Source organism: Hyperolius riggenbachi, chromosome 6 (assembly GCF_040937935.1).
Source record: "Hyperolius riggenbachi isolate aHypRig1 chromosome 6, aHypRig1.pri, whole genome shotgun sequence".
NCBI classification, from domain to species: Eukaryota; Metazoa; Chordata; class Amphibia; order Anura; family Hyperoliidae; genus Hyperolius; species Hyperolius riggenbachi.
Genome location: NC_090651.1, coordinates 161,044,631 through 161,058,872, shown reverse-complemented (window position 1 = coordinate 161,058,872; position 14,242 = coordinate 161,044,631). Strand labels below are relative to the sequence as shown.

The following is a 14,242-nucleotide window of genomic DNA, read 5'->3' as shown; positions in this document are numbered from 1 at the left end:
TTATTGTGTGTGATATGCAAGTACATTGGGCAGTACACAAACAATGCTGGAGGATAGGCATACTTCTGCTGCATTCCAACAAAGCACCGCTGCATGCATTTCCGCCAGCTGCATGCATTTTCGACTACAGTCCCACTCAGAAATGGGCAGTGGTGCTATACAAGTTTCTGCAACACGGGTGACATGCATTTCTGCAAAACGTACAGCCACTTGCATTTCAAAGCAATCAGAGAGTGTGCTCAGGGCTTAATTTGGGGGAAGTTCACCTATACACCAAATAGAAACGCAGTGGCCATGTTCTGTGGTATAATGCGTAACCGTGTGTCAGTGGGAACCAAGCCTGAGTTTACAATCTACTGCTGCACAGCTACCTGTCATCCCACAGATACAGCTGCTGCTAATGTATAAAGGAAGTGGAAAACACCAAATACTTTCCTTCTTTCACAAGGTGGCAGCAGCAGCAGCAGCGGATACTGATGCTAGGTAAACAGGATGCAATTTTTCCATCAGGTCAAAACTAAAATTTTTAACAAGTCCGATCTGCTCTTGATCGATAACTGTATCAATTTTCAGATCACTACTGCACAAAACTGACTCAGTTATCAATCAAGAGCAGAAAAAGGACATGTCGTAAATTATAATTTTGACCTTCTGACAGAAAATAGCATTGCGTGTACCTAGCATAACGTCTGACAGAGCTTCTCAGCCTACAGTTTAACAATCAAACCAGTGGCCAAATCAATAAAGGAGTGTAATTGCATTCTCAGTCAGAAATAGATTTTAAACCTTGTCATAAGGTGTTATTTTAAAGTAGGCATTCCCGTTTAAATTATGTAACTAATTGAAAGGTTAAAATGATTAATCCACCTACTGTATTAAATCTTTCCAAATAGCTGTCATCACCCAGCAGTACGTAGGCCTTCAGTAAATATTCATAGTAAGAATCTATTCCTGCTCCCACACCACTGTCTGTAAAGAGAAAAATACAGTTTGACAAATACAGGAAGATTTGGCTTTGACTATACAACACATCAGCATTCTTCCATGATGATAAAAAAATAAAAAAATCTTACAACCTAGTTACAGGGAAGACGGGACACAGAACATTTATATTGCGCTTTTTTCGGGCGGACTCAAAGTGCCACAGCTGCAGCCACTAGGGCGCAGTGGAAGTGTTGGAAGTCTTGCCCAATGTCTCCTTTCTGAATAGGTGCTGGCTTACTGAACAGGAAGAGCTGAGATTCAAACACTGGTCTCCGGTGTCAGAAGCAGAGCCCTTAACCAAAAAACACTATGCAGCCATTGGAACACATTCATAATTAATTATACAGAACATTAGCTGCTAATAGTAAAAAAGCATAAACACCATGTTATTTAGCTTAAACATAAAATTTACAGTTTCCTCACATCAGATTATTGTCTTTACTGCAATATATGATTATGGTAAATGCTAACATTCAGTAAGTTATATTAATAATACACAAACCATTTAAAACCTTGGAAAAAAAAATATAGTGAATATAGTTTTATAGCTAAACACTTTACTGCTACATTAAGGCTACTTACACACCAGGACGTTGCGTTTAGGGGACGTTATAGGGCACATAACGTGCCCCTAACGCAACGCCTGGTGGCGTTGGAGCAGGACGCTACCAAGAGCCGCGTTACAAGCAGCTCTTGGTGCGCCTGCTCTGTCGGAGGCACTGCAGAGACCACGTGAGCGGAGCTCTCCGCATCACGTGGTCCCGCCAGCCAATCCGCGGCCGCTACAGGATGTAAACACTGCAAGTGCAGTGAATAATAAGTAGCCATGTGCCTGGCTACGTAGCGGCCTCTCCCCGCCTCCTCTCCGCCCATAAAATGAAAAAAAAAAACCTACTGAGCATGTGCAAACAGTCTAACGCGGCTTAGCCGCGTGTAAAGTACGGCATGCAGTACGTTATGTACACGTGCTGCATTACAATGTAACGCAACGTGGGCACTGTGAACAGCCCATTGATTTTTCATTGCTGTGCGTTGGGGTGCATCATTACAGGCTGCTCTAACGTGCGCCTGTAACGTCCCACTGTGAAAGCGGCCTTAAAGGGATACTTAAGTCAAAAATAAAAAATGATTTTTACTCACCTGGGGCATCCCTAAGCCCCCTGAAGCTGTATGGTGCCCTCGCAGCCTTGCTCCGATCCTCCTGTCCCCGCCGGCGGCTACTTCCGGGTTCGGCGACAGCCGCTGACAGGATGGGAACGCGGCTGATTCTCCGCGTTCCCAGCCGCTATATCACCCTTTATGCTGCTATAGCGTATATGTTATATGCTTTAGCAGCATAGAGGGTGATATAGCGGCTGGGAACGCGGAGAATCACTCGCGTTCCCAGCCTGTCGGCGGCTGTCGCCGAACCCGGAAGTAGCCGCCGGCGGAGACAGGAGGATCGGAGCGGGGCTGCGAGGGCACCATCCAGCTTCGGGGGGCTGAGGGATGCCCCAGGTGAGTAAAATTCATTTTTTATTTTTGACTTAAGTATCCCTTTAATGTTAAAGTGATACAAACTCTCAGTTCTGTCTTCACCAATCCTCTTACAACTGGCATCCTAAAAGTAATGGTTGCTTAGATACACTCAGTAGTTGATTTCCTATAGCATAACTGGTAATTTTTCTGCAGCCTTTCTGCTCGACAAGGAGGTTGCATGCAGCTCTCTGCGTACGGCTGGCCCTCTCTGCTGTGTAATTTATCTAATATCAGTGGTTAAACCTGTCAACTGTAAATCTCAAAAAGTGAGCCAGAGATGACAAGAACTTGGAACAATAGAACTGCTGCTTGCCCATTAAAATACTAATTATGTCTGACATGTAATTTGCATAACAAAAAGCCTTCTCAAATTCCACAATTTTATTTGCTTAATCTGTTCCTAGTATAATACTGAAGTGAGAGATCAACATTGTTCTGCAGTATCATCCAAATTGAATTGCCTTGAAGCTATAAAAATACTTCTGAATGTTTTGCTGTGCCCAGGGAGGGAGTAAAACCAGATCCAGCCAGCCTATATCCCACCACCTTAAATGTGCTTGAAATTATTTAACCACTTCCAGACGGCTAGATTTCACATCACCGCCACCGTGCGCGTTCCTGCCACTTTTGTTGCTCCCGCTGATCTCACTCACCCTGTTGTTTCTATGACGGCAGACCCCTGTGAGCCGTTCAAGAGCCGATTTCAACTCCCATTGACAGGGTCAGGAGCCAATGAAAGCGGCTCCTGGCCAGTTCTCAGAGCTCTGCCGTGATAGAGACGGCAGAGTGGGTGGCCTGAGGCTCCAGGTGTGCTTTGTGGACGGCGGTAGTGGCGGGTAGGTTCAGCATTCAGCAATTCGTCGGTACTTGGCGGTTTCTGGTACTAGTGGTCTCCAGTCCTTAAGGGGGCAGAGACTGCTGGTACTTAAGTGGTTAAATGAGCGATGTCTGACTGAAATCAATTGTTTACATGTATACTGCCATGCACCATAGCTGGGTAATTGCACAGGATCACATATTGATTATCTGATCTAAAGCCAATCTGATAGTGGATTTTGAGGTTTAGATTTTGTTTGTTTTTTTCCAATCCTAATATCTGCTCTATTAAAAATATCTAATTGCATATGGTGGCATGAAGGCAAAATAAAATCACCTTGCACTGCTGTTACACCAGCCCAGTAAGCAAACTGCTCACTCAACTGTTTAAAGAGGAACTCCAGTGAACATTTTACTGTTGGCAGGTGATGTAGCTGCTGGTTTTTGGCAGTTAGAAACAGCTGTAAACAGCCATTTCCCACAATGCAACAAGGTTCACAGACAGGAAACTGCCAAAAGTTCGAACTTTTGTAGTGGGAGGGGTTACTTGTGGGAGTGGTTTCACCACAATTTCAGTCATACAGCGCCCCCTGATGGTCTGTTTGTGAAAAGGAATAGATTTCTCATGTAAAAGGGGGTATCAGCTACGGATTGGGATAAAGTTCAATTTTTGGTCGGAGCTTCTCTTTAAGTAACCCTTTGGAGCTAAAACAATTTTGTGGACGTTCCGCTCCCTGCTCTAAGCACAAGCCCAAAATTTCAGGCTCAAGCTCTGGAGCACTTCCAGTTAGCTGGCAGTTTTTTTTTTATAACATCAGGCTTGGGGGCACTTTTTACCTTACATATGATAATTACCCCTAATTTACAAATAAAACAAACAAAAAACAGACAGCACATGTAGTAAATTAATATATTCAAAGAACCATTTATTTCCCTTTGAAGGGTTCTGTATTAGCATGATAGCAAAAATGCAGTCTTTTGACAACACTGAGGCCTCATTCAGACAGGAGGAGGCTGAACTTTCTAAGCATTTCGGCATCCTGTCTGCTACCCGCCTGCGCAATTTGGGTGAAATTTAAATACAGTCAAATTGCAGCAGTTGCAACACCACATGCGTCAAGCACTGACACACTGTGGTGTTACCCGGCAGCAGAGAACCACAGCATGTCATGTCTGAGCACAGCTGCGACTACGGCGGCCGCCTGCGTATTGCTGATACCGATCGTCAACAAGCACCCGGCAGGTGCAGGAGAGCAGTTAACATGCAGTGAATTTACTGCCTGTCTGAACGAAGTCTAACAAGCAGTTGAAACACAAAATACAAGCCCCATCAAGTGAACCGCTACATAAGAATCTCAAGTTTCAGCATTTGTTTTGCGCAACTAATCTCAATACTTGCCTTTGCGAACCCAGTCTCCAGTGTGAATATTTATTGTTACACCAACCAAGTTACTACTTCGCTGTCGCTTCTCCCATAGAAAGTCTAGAGCCTTTCGAGCATGTTCCTGTTAAAAGTATAGAAAGTACATGTAAGTGAAAAACAAAAAACAAAAAACAGATTACTCACAAGTCTTTAATTAAAAAAAAATTCTGATAAAATGCTGCTATAAAGGACTTCCCTTGTGCAGAAGAGGTGTTATGAGAATGCCCGCCTATTAAATAATGTCTCAATATGTAATACAATGGAAAGGTCACAAGCTTTCTGCAACTATTCCTATTACAAGATCCTATGCAACGGTTTTCCATGTACACAATAATTACAACTACAGTGGAGGAAATAATTATTTGACCCCCTCACTGATTTTGTAAGTTTGTCCAATGACAAAGAAATGAAAATTCTCAGAACAGTATCATTTCAATGGTAGGTTTATTTTAACAGTGGCAGATAGCACATCAAAGGGAAAATCGAAAAAATAACCTTAAATAAAAGATAGCAACTGATTTGCATTTCATTGAGTGAAATAAGTTTTTGAACCCCTACCAACCATTAAGAGTTCTGGCTCCCACAGAGTGGTTACACACTTCTACTCAATTAGTCACCCTCATTAAGGACACCTGTCTTAACTAGTCACCTGTATAAAAGACACCTGTCCACAGAATCAATCAATCAAGCAGACTCCAAACTCTCCAACATGGGAAAGACCAAAGAGCTGTCCAAGCAAAATTGTAGACCTGCACAAGGCTGGAATGGGCTACAAAACCATTAGCAAGAAGGTGGGAGAGAAGGTGACAACTGTTGGTGCGATTGTTCGAAAATGAAAGGAGCACAAAATGACCATCAATCGACCTCGCTCTGGGGCTCCACGCAAGATCTCACCTCGTGGGGTGTCAATGGTTCTGAGAAAGGTGAAAAAGCATCCTAGAACTACACGGGAGGAGTTAGTGAATGACCTCAAATTAGCAGGGACCACAGTCACCAAGAAAACTATTGGAAACACATTACACCACAATGGATTAAAATCCTGCAGGGCTCGCAAGGTCCCCCTGCTCAAGAAGGCACATGTGCAGGCCCGTCTGAAGTTTGCCAATGAACACCTGAATGATTCTGTGAGTGACTGGGAGAAGGTGCTGTGGTCTGATGAGACCAAAATAGAGCTCGTTGGCATTAACTCAACTCGCTGTGTTTGGAGGAAGAAAAATGCTGCCTATGACCCCCAAAACACCGTCCCCACCGTCAAGCATGGGGGTGGAAACATTTTGCTTTGGGGGTGTTTTTCTGCTAAGGGCACAGGACAACTTAATCGCATTAACGGGAAAATGGACGGAGCCATGTATCGTGAAATCCTGAACGACAACCTCCTTCCCTCTGCCAGGAAACTGAAAATGGGTCGTGGATGGGTGTTCCAGCACAACAATGACCCAAAACATACAGCAAAGGCAACAAAGGAGTGGCTCAAGAAGAAGCACATTAAGGTCATGGAGTGGCCTAGTCAGTCTCCGGACCTTAATCCAATAGAGAACCTATGGAGGGAGCTCAAGCTCAGAGTTGCACAGAGACAGCCTCGATACATTAGGGATTTAGAGAGGATCTGCAAAGAGGAGTGGACCAACATTCCTCCTAAAATGTGTGCAAACTTGGTCATCAATTACAAGAAACGTTTGACCTCTGTGCTTGCAAACAAGGGTTTTTCCACTAAGTATTAAGTCTTTTATTGTTAGAGGGTTCAAAAACGTATTTCAGTCAATGAAATGCAAATCAGTTGCTATCTTTTATTTAAGGTTATTTTTTCGATTTTCCTTTTGATGTGCTATCTGCCACTGTTAAAATAAACCTACCATTGAAATGATACTGTTCTGAGACTTTTCATTTCTTTGTCATTGGACAAACTTACAAAATCAGTGAGGGGTCAAATAATTATTTCCTCCACTGTATATTAGTACGTGTTGTAGCTAAAGAAAATGAAAGTGTGTCAATCTAGCAATACACTGCTCAGTCACAGTCCGATCTGACAGGCAAACCCTACCCCTCTACCCCCGAATAGAAGTCAGTGTGGTAGTAGAGATCCATTTACCACCTTGCCACAAACATGATCAGATTTTCCATCACATTTCGTCCATCAATACAGCTGTAACATTCCATGCACTACAACACTCTGCCACTGCTGATGCCCTGCCACTCCTACTCCCGCTGGTTCTATGGAAATTTACAAGGACTCAGAGCACCTCTCATGGGCATGCCTTTAAGCCAGACGACTTCCCACAAAGTCGTGCTATGACCCCTCTGGAGGAGCCTCTTGCAATGGCCACGTGTCACTTCCTCTTCCTGCTTTATTCAGTGATGCACTTCTCTAACTGAGAAGACAGGAGTGAGCCAGAAGTTCTAACATTTCCAAGATGGCAGCCGTGACCGTTAAACTGAAATCGAATGAAAACTATTTGATGTAGAATGGCGATTCAGGCATCAAAAGAAAGAGGCGAGCACAAGCTACAGAAAGGTATGCATCTTTAACCACTTAACGACCGCCCCCAGCCGATGGGCGGCGGCAAAGACCGGGCCCAAACGACCGCAATACGGCCATCGGCGGGGGCGGCTGCGGGAGTGTCTGTGCGGCGATCGCGTCATTCGTGACGCGATCAGCCGCCGGGGACTGGCTCCGCCCACCGTTCGTTGTAACCCGCCGGCCGTTCGGAAGCGCCGGCGGGTTACTAGCACCCGGATCGCCGCATGTAACAAGTATAATAGGCTTTGTAATGTATACAAAGCCTATTATACTGGCTGCCTCCTGCCCTGGTGGTCCCAGTGTCCGAGGGACCACCAGGGCAGGCTGCAGCCACCCTAGTCTGCACCCAAGCACACTGATTTCCCCCTCCCCTGCCCCCTGATCGCCCACAGCACCCCTCAGACCCCCCCCTGCCCACCCCCCAGACCACTGTTTGCACCCAGTCACCCCCCTAATCACCCATCAATCACTCCCTGTCACTATCTGTCAACGCTATTTTATTTTTAAGTCCCTAATCTGCCCCCTACTCCCTCCTGATCACCCCCCCACCCCTCAGATTCTCCCCAGACCCCCCCCCCCCCGTGTACTGTATGCATCTATCCCCCCTGATCACCTGTCAATCACCTGTCAATCACCTGTCAATCACCCGTCAATCACCCGTCAATCACCCGTCAATCACCCGTCAATCACCCGTCAATCACCCCCTGTCACTGCCACCCATCAATCAGCCCCTAACCTGCCCCTTGCGGGCAATCTGATCATCCACCCACACCAATAGATCGCCCGCAGATCCGACATCAGATCACCTCCCAAATCCATTGTTTACATCTCTTATCTCCTCTAAACACCCACTAATTACCCATCAATCACCCCCTATCACCACCTGTCACTGTTACCCATCAGATTAGACCCTAATCTGCCCCTTGCGGGCACCCAATCACCCGCCCACACGCTCAGATTGCCCTCAGACCCCCCCTTATCAATTCGCCCGTGCAATATTTACATCTGTTATTCCCTGTAATAACCCACTGATCACCTGTCAATCACCCATCAATCACCCCCTGTCACTGCCACCCATCAATCACCCCCTGTCACTGCCACCCATCAATCAGCCCCTAACCTGCCCCTTGCGGGCAATCTGATCACCCACCCACACCAATAGATCGCCCGCAGATCCGACATCAGATCACCTCCCAAATCCATTGTTTACATCTCTTATCTCCTCTAAACACCCACTAATTACCCATCAATCACCCCCTATCACCACCTGTCACTGTTACCCATCAGATTAGACCCTAATCTGCCCCTTGTGGGCACCCAATCACCCGCCCACACCTCAGAACGCCCTCAGACCCCAGCCCTGATCACCTCGCCAGTGCATTGCTTGCATCTATTTCCCCCCTCTAATCACACCTTGAGACACCCATCAATCACCTCCTGTCACCCCCTAGCACACCTACCCATCAGATCAGGCCCTAATTTGCCCCGTGTGGGCTCCTGATCACTCGGCCAAACCCTCAGATCCCCCTCAGACCCCCTTCCGATCACGTCCCCAGTGCATTTATTGCATCTATTTTCCCCTCTAACCGCCCCCTGAGACACCCATCAATCACCTCCTGTCACCCCCCTAGCACTCCTATCCATCAGATCAGGCCCAATACATCCTGTCATCTAAGAGGCCACCCTGCTTATGACCGCTTCCACAAAATTTGCCCCCTCATAGACCACCTGTCATCAAAATTTGCAGATGCTTATACCCCTGAACAGTCATTTTGAGAAATTTGGTTTCCAGACTACTCACAGTTTTGGGCCCGTAAAATGCCAGGGCAGTATAGGAACCCCACAAGTGACCCCATTTTAGAAAGAAGACACCCCAAGGTATTCTGTTAGGTGTATGATGAGTTCATAGAATATTTTATTTTTTGTCAAAAGTTAGAGGAAATTGGATTTTTATTGTTTTTTTCACAAAGTGTCATTTTTCACTAACTTGTGACAAAAAATAAAATCTTCTATGAACTCACCATACCCCTAACGGAATACCTTGGGGTGTCTTCTTTCTAAAATGGGGTCACTTGTGGGGTTCCTATACTGCCCTGGCATTTTAGGGGCCCTAAACCGTGAGGAGTAGTCTAGAATCCAAATGCCTCAAAATGACCTGTGAATAGGACGTTAGGCCCCTTAGCGCACCTAGGTTGCAAAAAAGTGTCACACATGTGGTATCGCCGTACTCAGAAGAAGTAGTATAATGTGTTTTGGGGTGTATTTTTACACATACCCATGCTGGGTGGGAGAAATCTCTCTGTAAATGGACAATTGTGTGTAAAAAAAATCAAATAATTGTCATTTACAGAGATATTTCTCCCACCCAGCATCTGTATGTGTAAAAATACACCCCAAAACACATTATACTACTTCTCCTGAGTACGGCGGTACCACATGTGTGGCACTTTTTTGCACCCTAAGTGCGCTAAGGGGCCCAAAGTCCAATGAGTACCTTTAGGATTTCACAGGTCATTTTGCGACATTTGGTTTCAAGACTACTCCTCACGGTTTAGGGCCCCTAAAATGCCAGGGCAGTATAGGAACCCCACAAATGACCCCATTTTAGAAAGAAGACACCCCAAGGTATTCCGTTAGGAGTATGGTGAGTTCATAGAAGATTTTATTTTTTGTCACAAGTTAGCGGAAAATGACACTTTGTGAAAAAAAACAATTAACATCAATTTCCGCTAACTTGTGACAAAAAAAAAAAAACGTTCTATGAACTCACCATACTCCTAATGGAATACCTTGGGGTGTCTTCTTTCTAAAATGGGGTAATTTGTGGGGTTCCTATACTGTCCTGGCATTTTAGGGGCCCTAAACCGTGAGGAGTAGTCTTGAAACGAAATTTCTCAAAATGACCTGTGAAATCCTAAAGGTACTCATTGGACTTTGGGCCCCTTAGCGCAGTTAGGGTGCAAAAAAGTGCCACACATGTGGTATTGCCGTACTCAGGAGAAGTAGTATAATGTGTTTTGGGGTGTATTTTTCCACATACCCATGCTGAGTGGGAGAAATATCTCTATAAATAGACAATTGTGTGTAAAAAAAATAAAAAAATTGTCATTTACGGAGATATTTCTCCCACCCAGCATGGGTATGTGTAAAAATACACCCCAAAACACATTATACTACTTTTCCTGAGTACGGCAATACCACATGTGTGGCACTTTTTTGCAGCCTAACTGCGCTAAGGGGCCCAAAGTCCAATGAGCATCTTTAGGCTTTACAGGGGTGCTTACAATTAGGCAACCCCCAAAATGCCAGGACAGTGAACACACCCCACAAATGACCCCATTTTGGAAAGTAGACACTTCAAGGTATTCAGAGAGGAGCATAGTGAGTCCGTGGCAGATTTCATTTTTTTTTTGTCGCAAGTTAGAAGAAATGGAAACTTTTTTTTTTGTTGTTGTTGTCACAAAGTGTCATTTTCCGCTAACTTGTGACAAAAAATAAAATCTTCTATGAACTCACCATGCCTCTCACTGAATACTTTGGGATGTCTTCTTTCCAAAATGGGGTCATTTGGGGGGTATTTGGACTATCCTGGAATTTTAGCCCCTCATGAAACCTGACAGGTGCGCAGAAAAGTCAGAGATGCTTGAAAATGGGAAAATTCACTTTTGGCACCATAGTTTGTAAACGCTATAACTTTTACCCAATCCAATAAATATACACTGAATGGTTTTTTTTTTATCAAAGACATGTAGCAGAATAACTTTCGCGCTCAAATGTATAGGAAATTTTACTTTATTTGAAAAATGTCAGCACAGAAAGTTAAAAAAGTCATTTTTTTGACAAAATTCATGTCTTTTTTGCTGAATATAATAAAAAGTAAAACTCGCAGCAGCAATCAAATAGCATCAAAAGAAAGCTGTATTAGTGACAAGAAAAGGAGGTAAAATTCATTTAGGTGGTAGGTTGTATGACCGAGCATTAAACCGTGAAAGCTGCAGTGGTCTGAATGGAGAAAAAGGCTCTGGTCCTTAAGGGGCGAAAAGACTGTGGTCCTGAAGTGGTTAAGCACTTTGCAGTACTGGTCGGAGTCTTAAAGAGAAACTCCAACCATGAATTGAACTTTATCCCAATCAGTAGCTGATACCCCCTTTTACATGAGAAATATATTCCTTTTCACAAACAGACCATCAGGGGGCGCTGTATGACTGATTTTGTGCTGAAACCCCTCCCACAAGAAGCTCTGGGACCGCGGTACTTTTGGCAGTTTGTTACAATGTAATAAGGTTCACGGACAGGAAATAGCTGGTTACAGCTGTCTCTAATAGCCAAAACAGCTAGCAGCAGCTACATAACCTGCCCACAGTAAAAATGTCACCATGTAATAAATGTCAGAATGTAAATCGGGGAGAGGAAAGATTTTACAATGAGCAAACACTGACTAAATCATTTATACATAATTATTGTAAAAATGAAGCACTTTTTTTATTACATTATTTTCACTGGAGTTCCTCTTTAAAGGCATGCCCATGAGAGGTGCACAGAGTCCCTATAACATTGTATCAAATCATTTTGATCAGAATGTCCAAAATTAATTGGAAGCATACTGATTGGATATGTTGGAGTCAATCGATCAATTGCAGATTATATTTAAAGAGAACCTGAACTGAAAATAAAAAGTAAAAATAACCATACACAGGTCATACTTGCCTCCTGTGTAGTCTACTATTCAATCTCTTTCTCCTCCTCCTCTCCTGTGTCCCATTTGTCCACTGTGATCAATGGATTTCTCCATCCTCTATTTTAAAAATGGCCATTACTCCCTAACAGCTTCCTGGTTAGCACACTGTTAAACTGTAATTTCACCTACTTGAGCCATAGGGAAACATGGACATTACCTTGCACATTCAGTTGTAACTGACAGCTGCTGATATATAACTGAGCAACTGGTATATTTCAGTTCTGACAAAATATTGTCAGAATTGGAAGGGATCACTGTAAGAAGAAAATGGTGAGTGTCTGAGAGGAACTGATGGTGAGGTTAGTATGTAATATTAATTTGCAGCTACGTCATGTGTATATCTTAAATCATTTTCCTCGCTTCAGGTTCCCTTTAAGGCTGGTTTCACACATGGGGCTTGATTTACTAAACCGTGATAACTCACATCACAGCTACGCTAGCGTTTTGCGCACAATCGCAAATTTTCGAAATGAAAATTTGCGATTGCGCACAAAAATGCTAGCGCGGCTGTGATATTAGTGATCACGGTTTAGTGAATCAAGCCCATGGTGCGATGCGATTATCCTGCTGCAAGGGAGCCCACTACAGGACAGTTGCACCACAACATTTAGTGTTTAAATGACCATGCGGCAGAGTACGTCGACAGGGTGATTTGCATAGCTCCGCCCTCCACTCAGTGACGTGCTCCCTGTTGGTCGGCCTACTGACATTTAAATCCCTGAATAATTTAGGCCCTGGATACATGAAAGATATGTTGCAGCTGCGTAGCAATCCCCGCATTCTCAGATCAACAGGTTCTAATAATCTAGTCATACCCAGAGTCCACTTGGAAACTTTTGGTCCCAGAGCCTTCTGTCATGCTGCCCCTACGTTTTGGAACTCCTTACCTCAACAGATCAGGACAGCTCCATCCCTGGACGTGTTTAAATCCAGACTGAAAACCCACCTGTTCAGTTTGGCATTTGCAGAAATATAACTTTTGTTGTGTGAATACTTCATCCTACTAATTACTGAATCTGAGAGAGCCTAAGCGCTTTGAGTCCTATGGGAGAAAAGCGCTATAGAAATGTTATTGTATTGTATTGTATTGTTGGATAGGAAGTATGTCAATGAATTTCAAACGATCGGTGCATGTGCGCTGCACCACTACTGCAACAATCTCAATAGATTAAGGTGCCATTGACACCAATGCTATTGCGTGCCAAGCGGTATCGCCTATACACGCACTGCAGAGTCTACGTCACTTCTGCTGCATCGCATAGTAACACGAGGAGAGTCTCAGAGGCTAATTGCCATGGCGACGAGCTGCAGAGGGGGAATAGTACAGTGACACGCTAAAAACCAATAAGTGGTGCCTACATGATTAAAAAAACAAAAAAAACAAAAACTCAACCCATGTAAAGCCACCCTAGTTGGTTTGGCCTTGCAGTGACTCACAGCATAGTTTAAGATAAAAATAGGGGCAGGCAGTGCTCCATATAAACCACCTACAATTCTCAAAGTGAATACAGTATGTGTCAGGTGGGAGCAAATGATTTGGATTCCACCTTTCTTGTATTGGCCAGTTATGACTTTTACCCGACCCTCCATTCCTATAACACAACACACAAGCACAAAGCATACTTTTAAATACGCTTCCCGTTCTAATATAGGTAAGGGTAAAATGATAATCAGGTCTTGCATAAATAAGGCTCATTACCAAACAGGTAGAGAATGAGGAGAACAGCTACGTTTACAAAATTTACCCAACAACAATTATGGTAGACAAAATAAAAGTTTACAAACCTCAAACACTGGTATTCCAGTAAACCGGCTGAGTGCAGCAAATTCCAGGATTAGTGTTCCAGCGCAGGCAGTGCATGTGTCAGTCTCTGTACCTGTTCGTGCCTCAGGCCTCCTGATTCCAAACTTCAAGTTCACCTTTCAGCCAAAAAGAATATAATTATTTTTATTATTTATTGTATTTATAAAGCGCCAACATATTACGCAGCGCTGATATATTGATATATACCGGTATGTACTATACAATCATGTATCAATTTCCTAGTGATTTTAAAAAAGACAAAGACAAACACTTATATAGCGCTTTTCTCCTGGCGGACTCAAAGCGCCAGAGCTGCAGCCACTAGGACGCGCTCTATAGGCAGTAGCAGTGTTAGGGAGACTTGCCTAAGGTCTCCTGCTGAATAGGTGCTGGTTTACTGAACAGGCAGAGCCGAGATTCGAACCCAGGTCTCCTGTGTCA

General features: G+C 44.0%; 1 protein-coding gene across 2 annotated transcripts in view; it reads right to left on the bottom strand.

Annotated features, from left to right (window-relative positions):
* Window positions 1-14,242, bottom strand: part of EDEM3 (ER degradation enhancing alpha-mannosidase like protein 3) — a 104,630-nt gene that overhangs the window by 43,171 nt on the left and 47,217 nt on the right. For both annotated transcript variants that reach the window (XM_068240121.1, XM_068240122.1), the window contains exons 7-9: window positions 13,783-13,917; window positions 4,714-4,823; window positions 872-965 (exon numbers count right to left, since the gene is read on the bottom strand). In XM_068240121.1, the coding sequence (XP_068096222.1) occupies window positions 872-965; window positions 4,714-4,823; window positions 13,783-13,917 (339 nt within the window). The remainder of the gene's footprint in view (window positions 1-871; window positions 966-4,713; window positions 4,824-13,782; window positions 13,918-14,242) is intronic.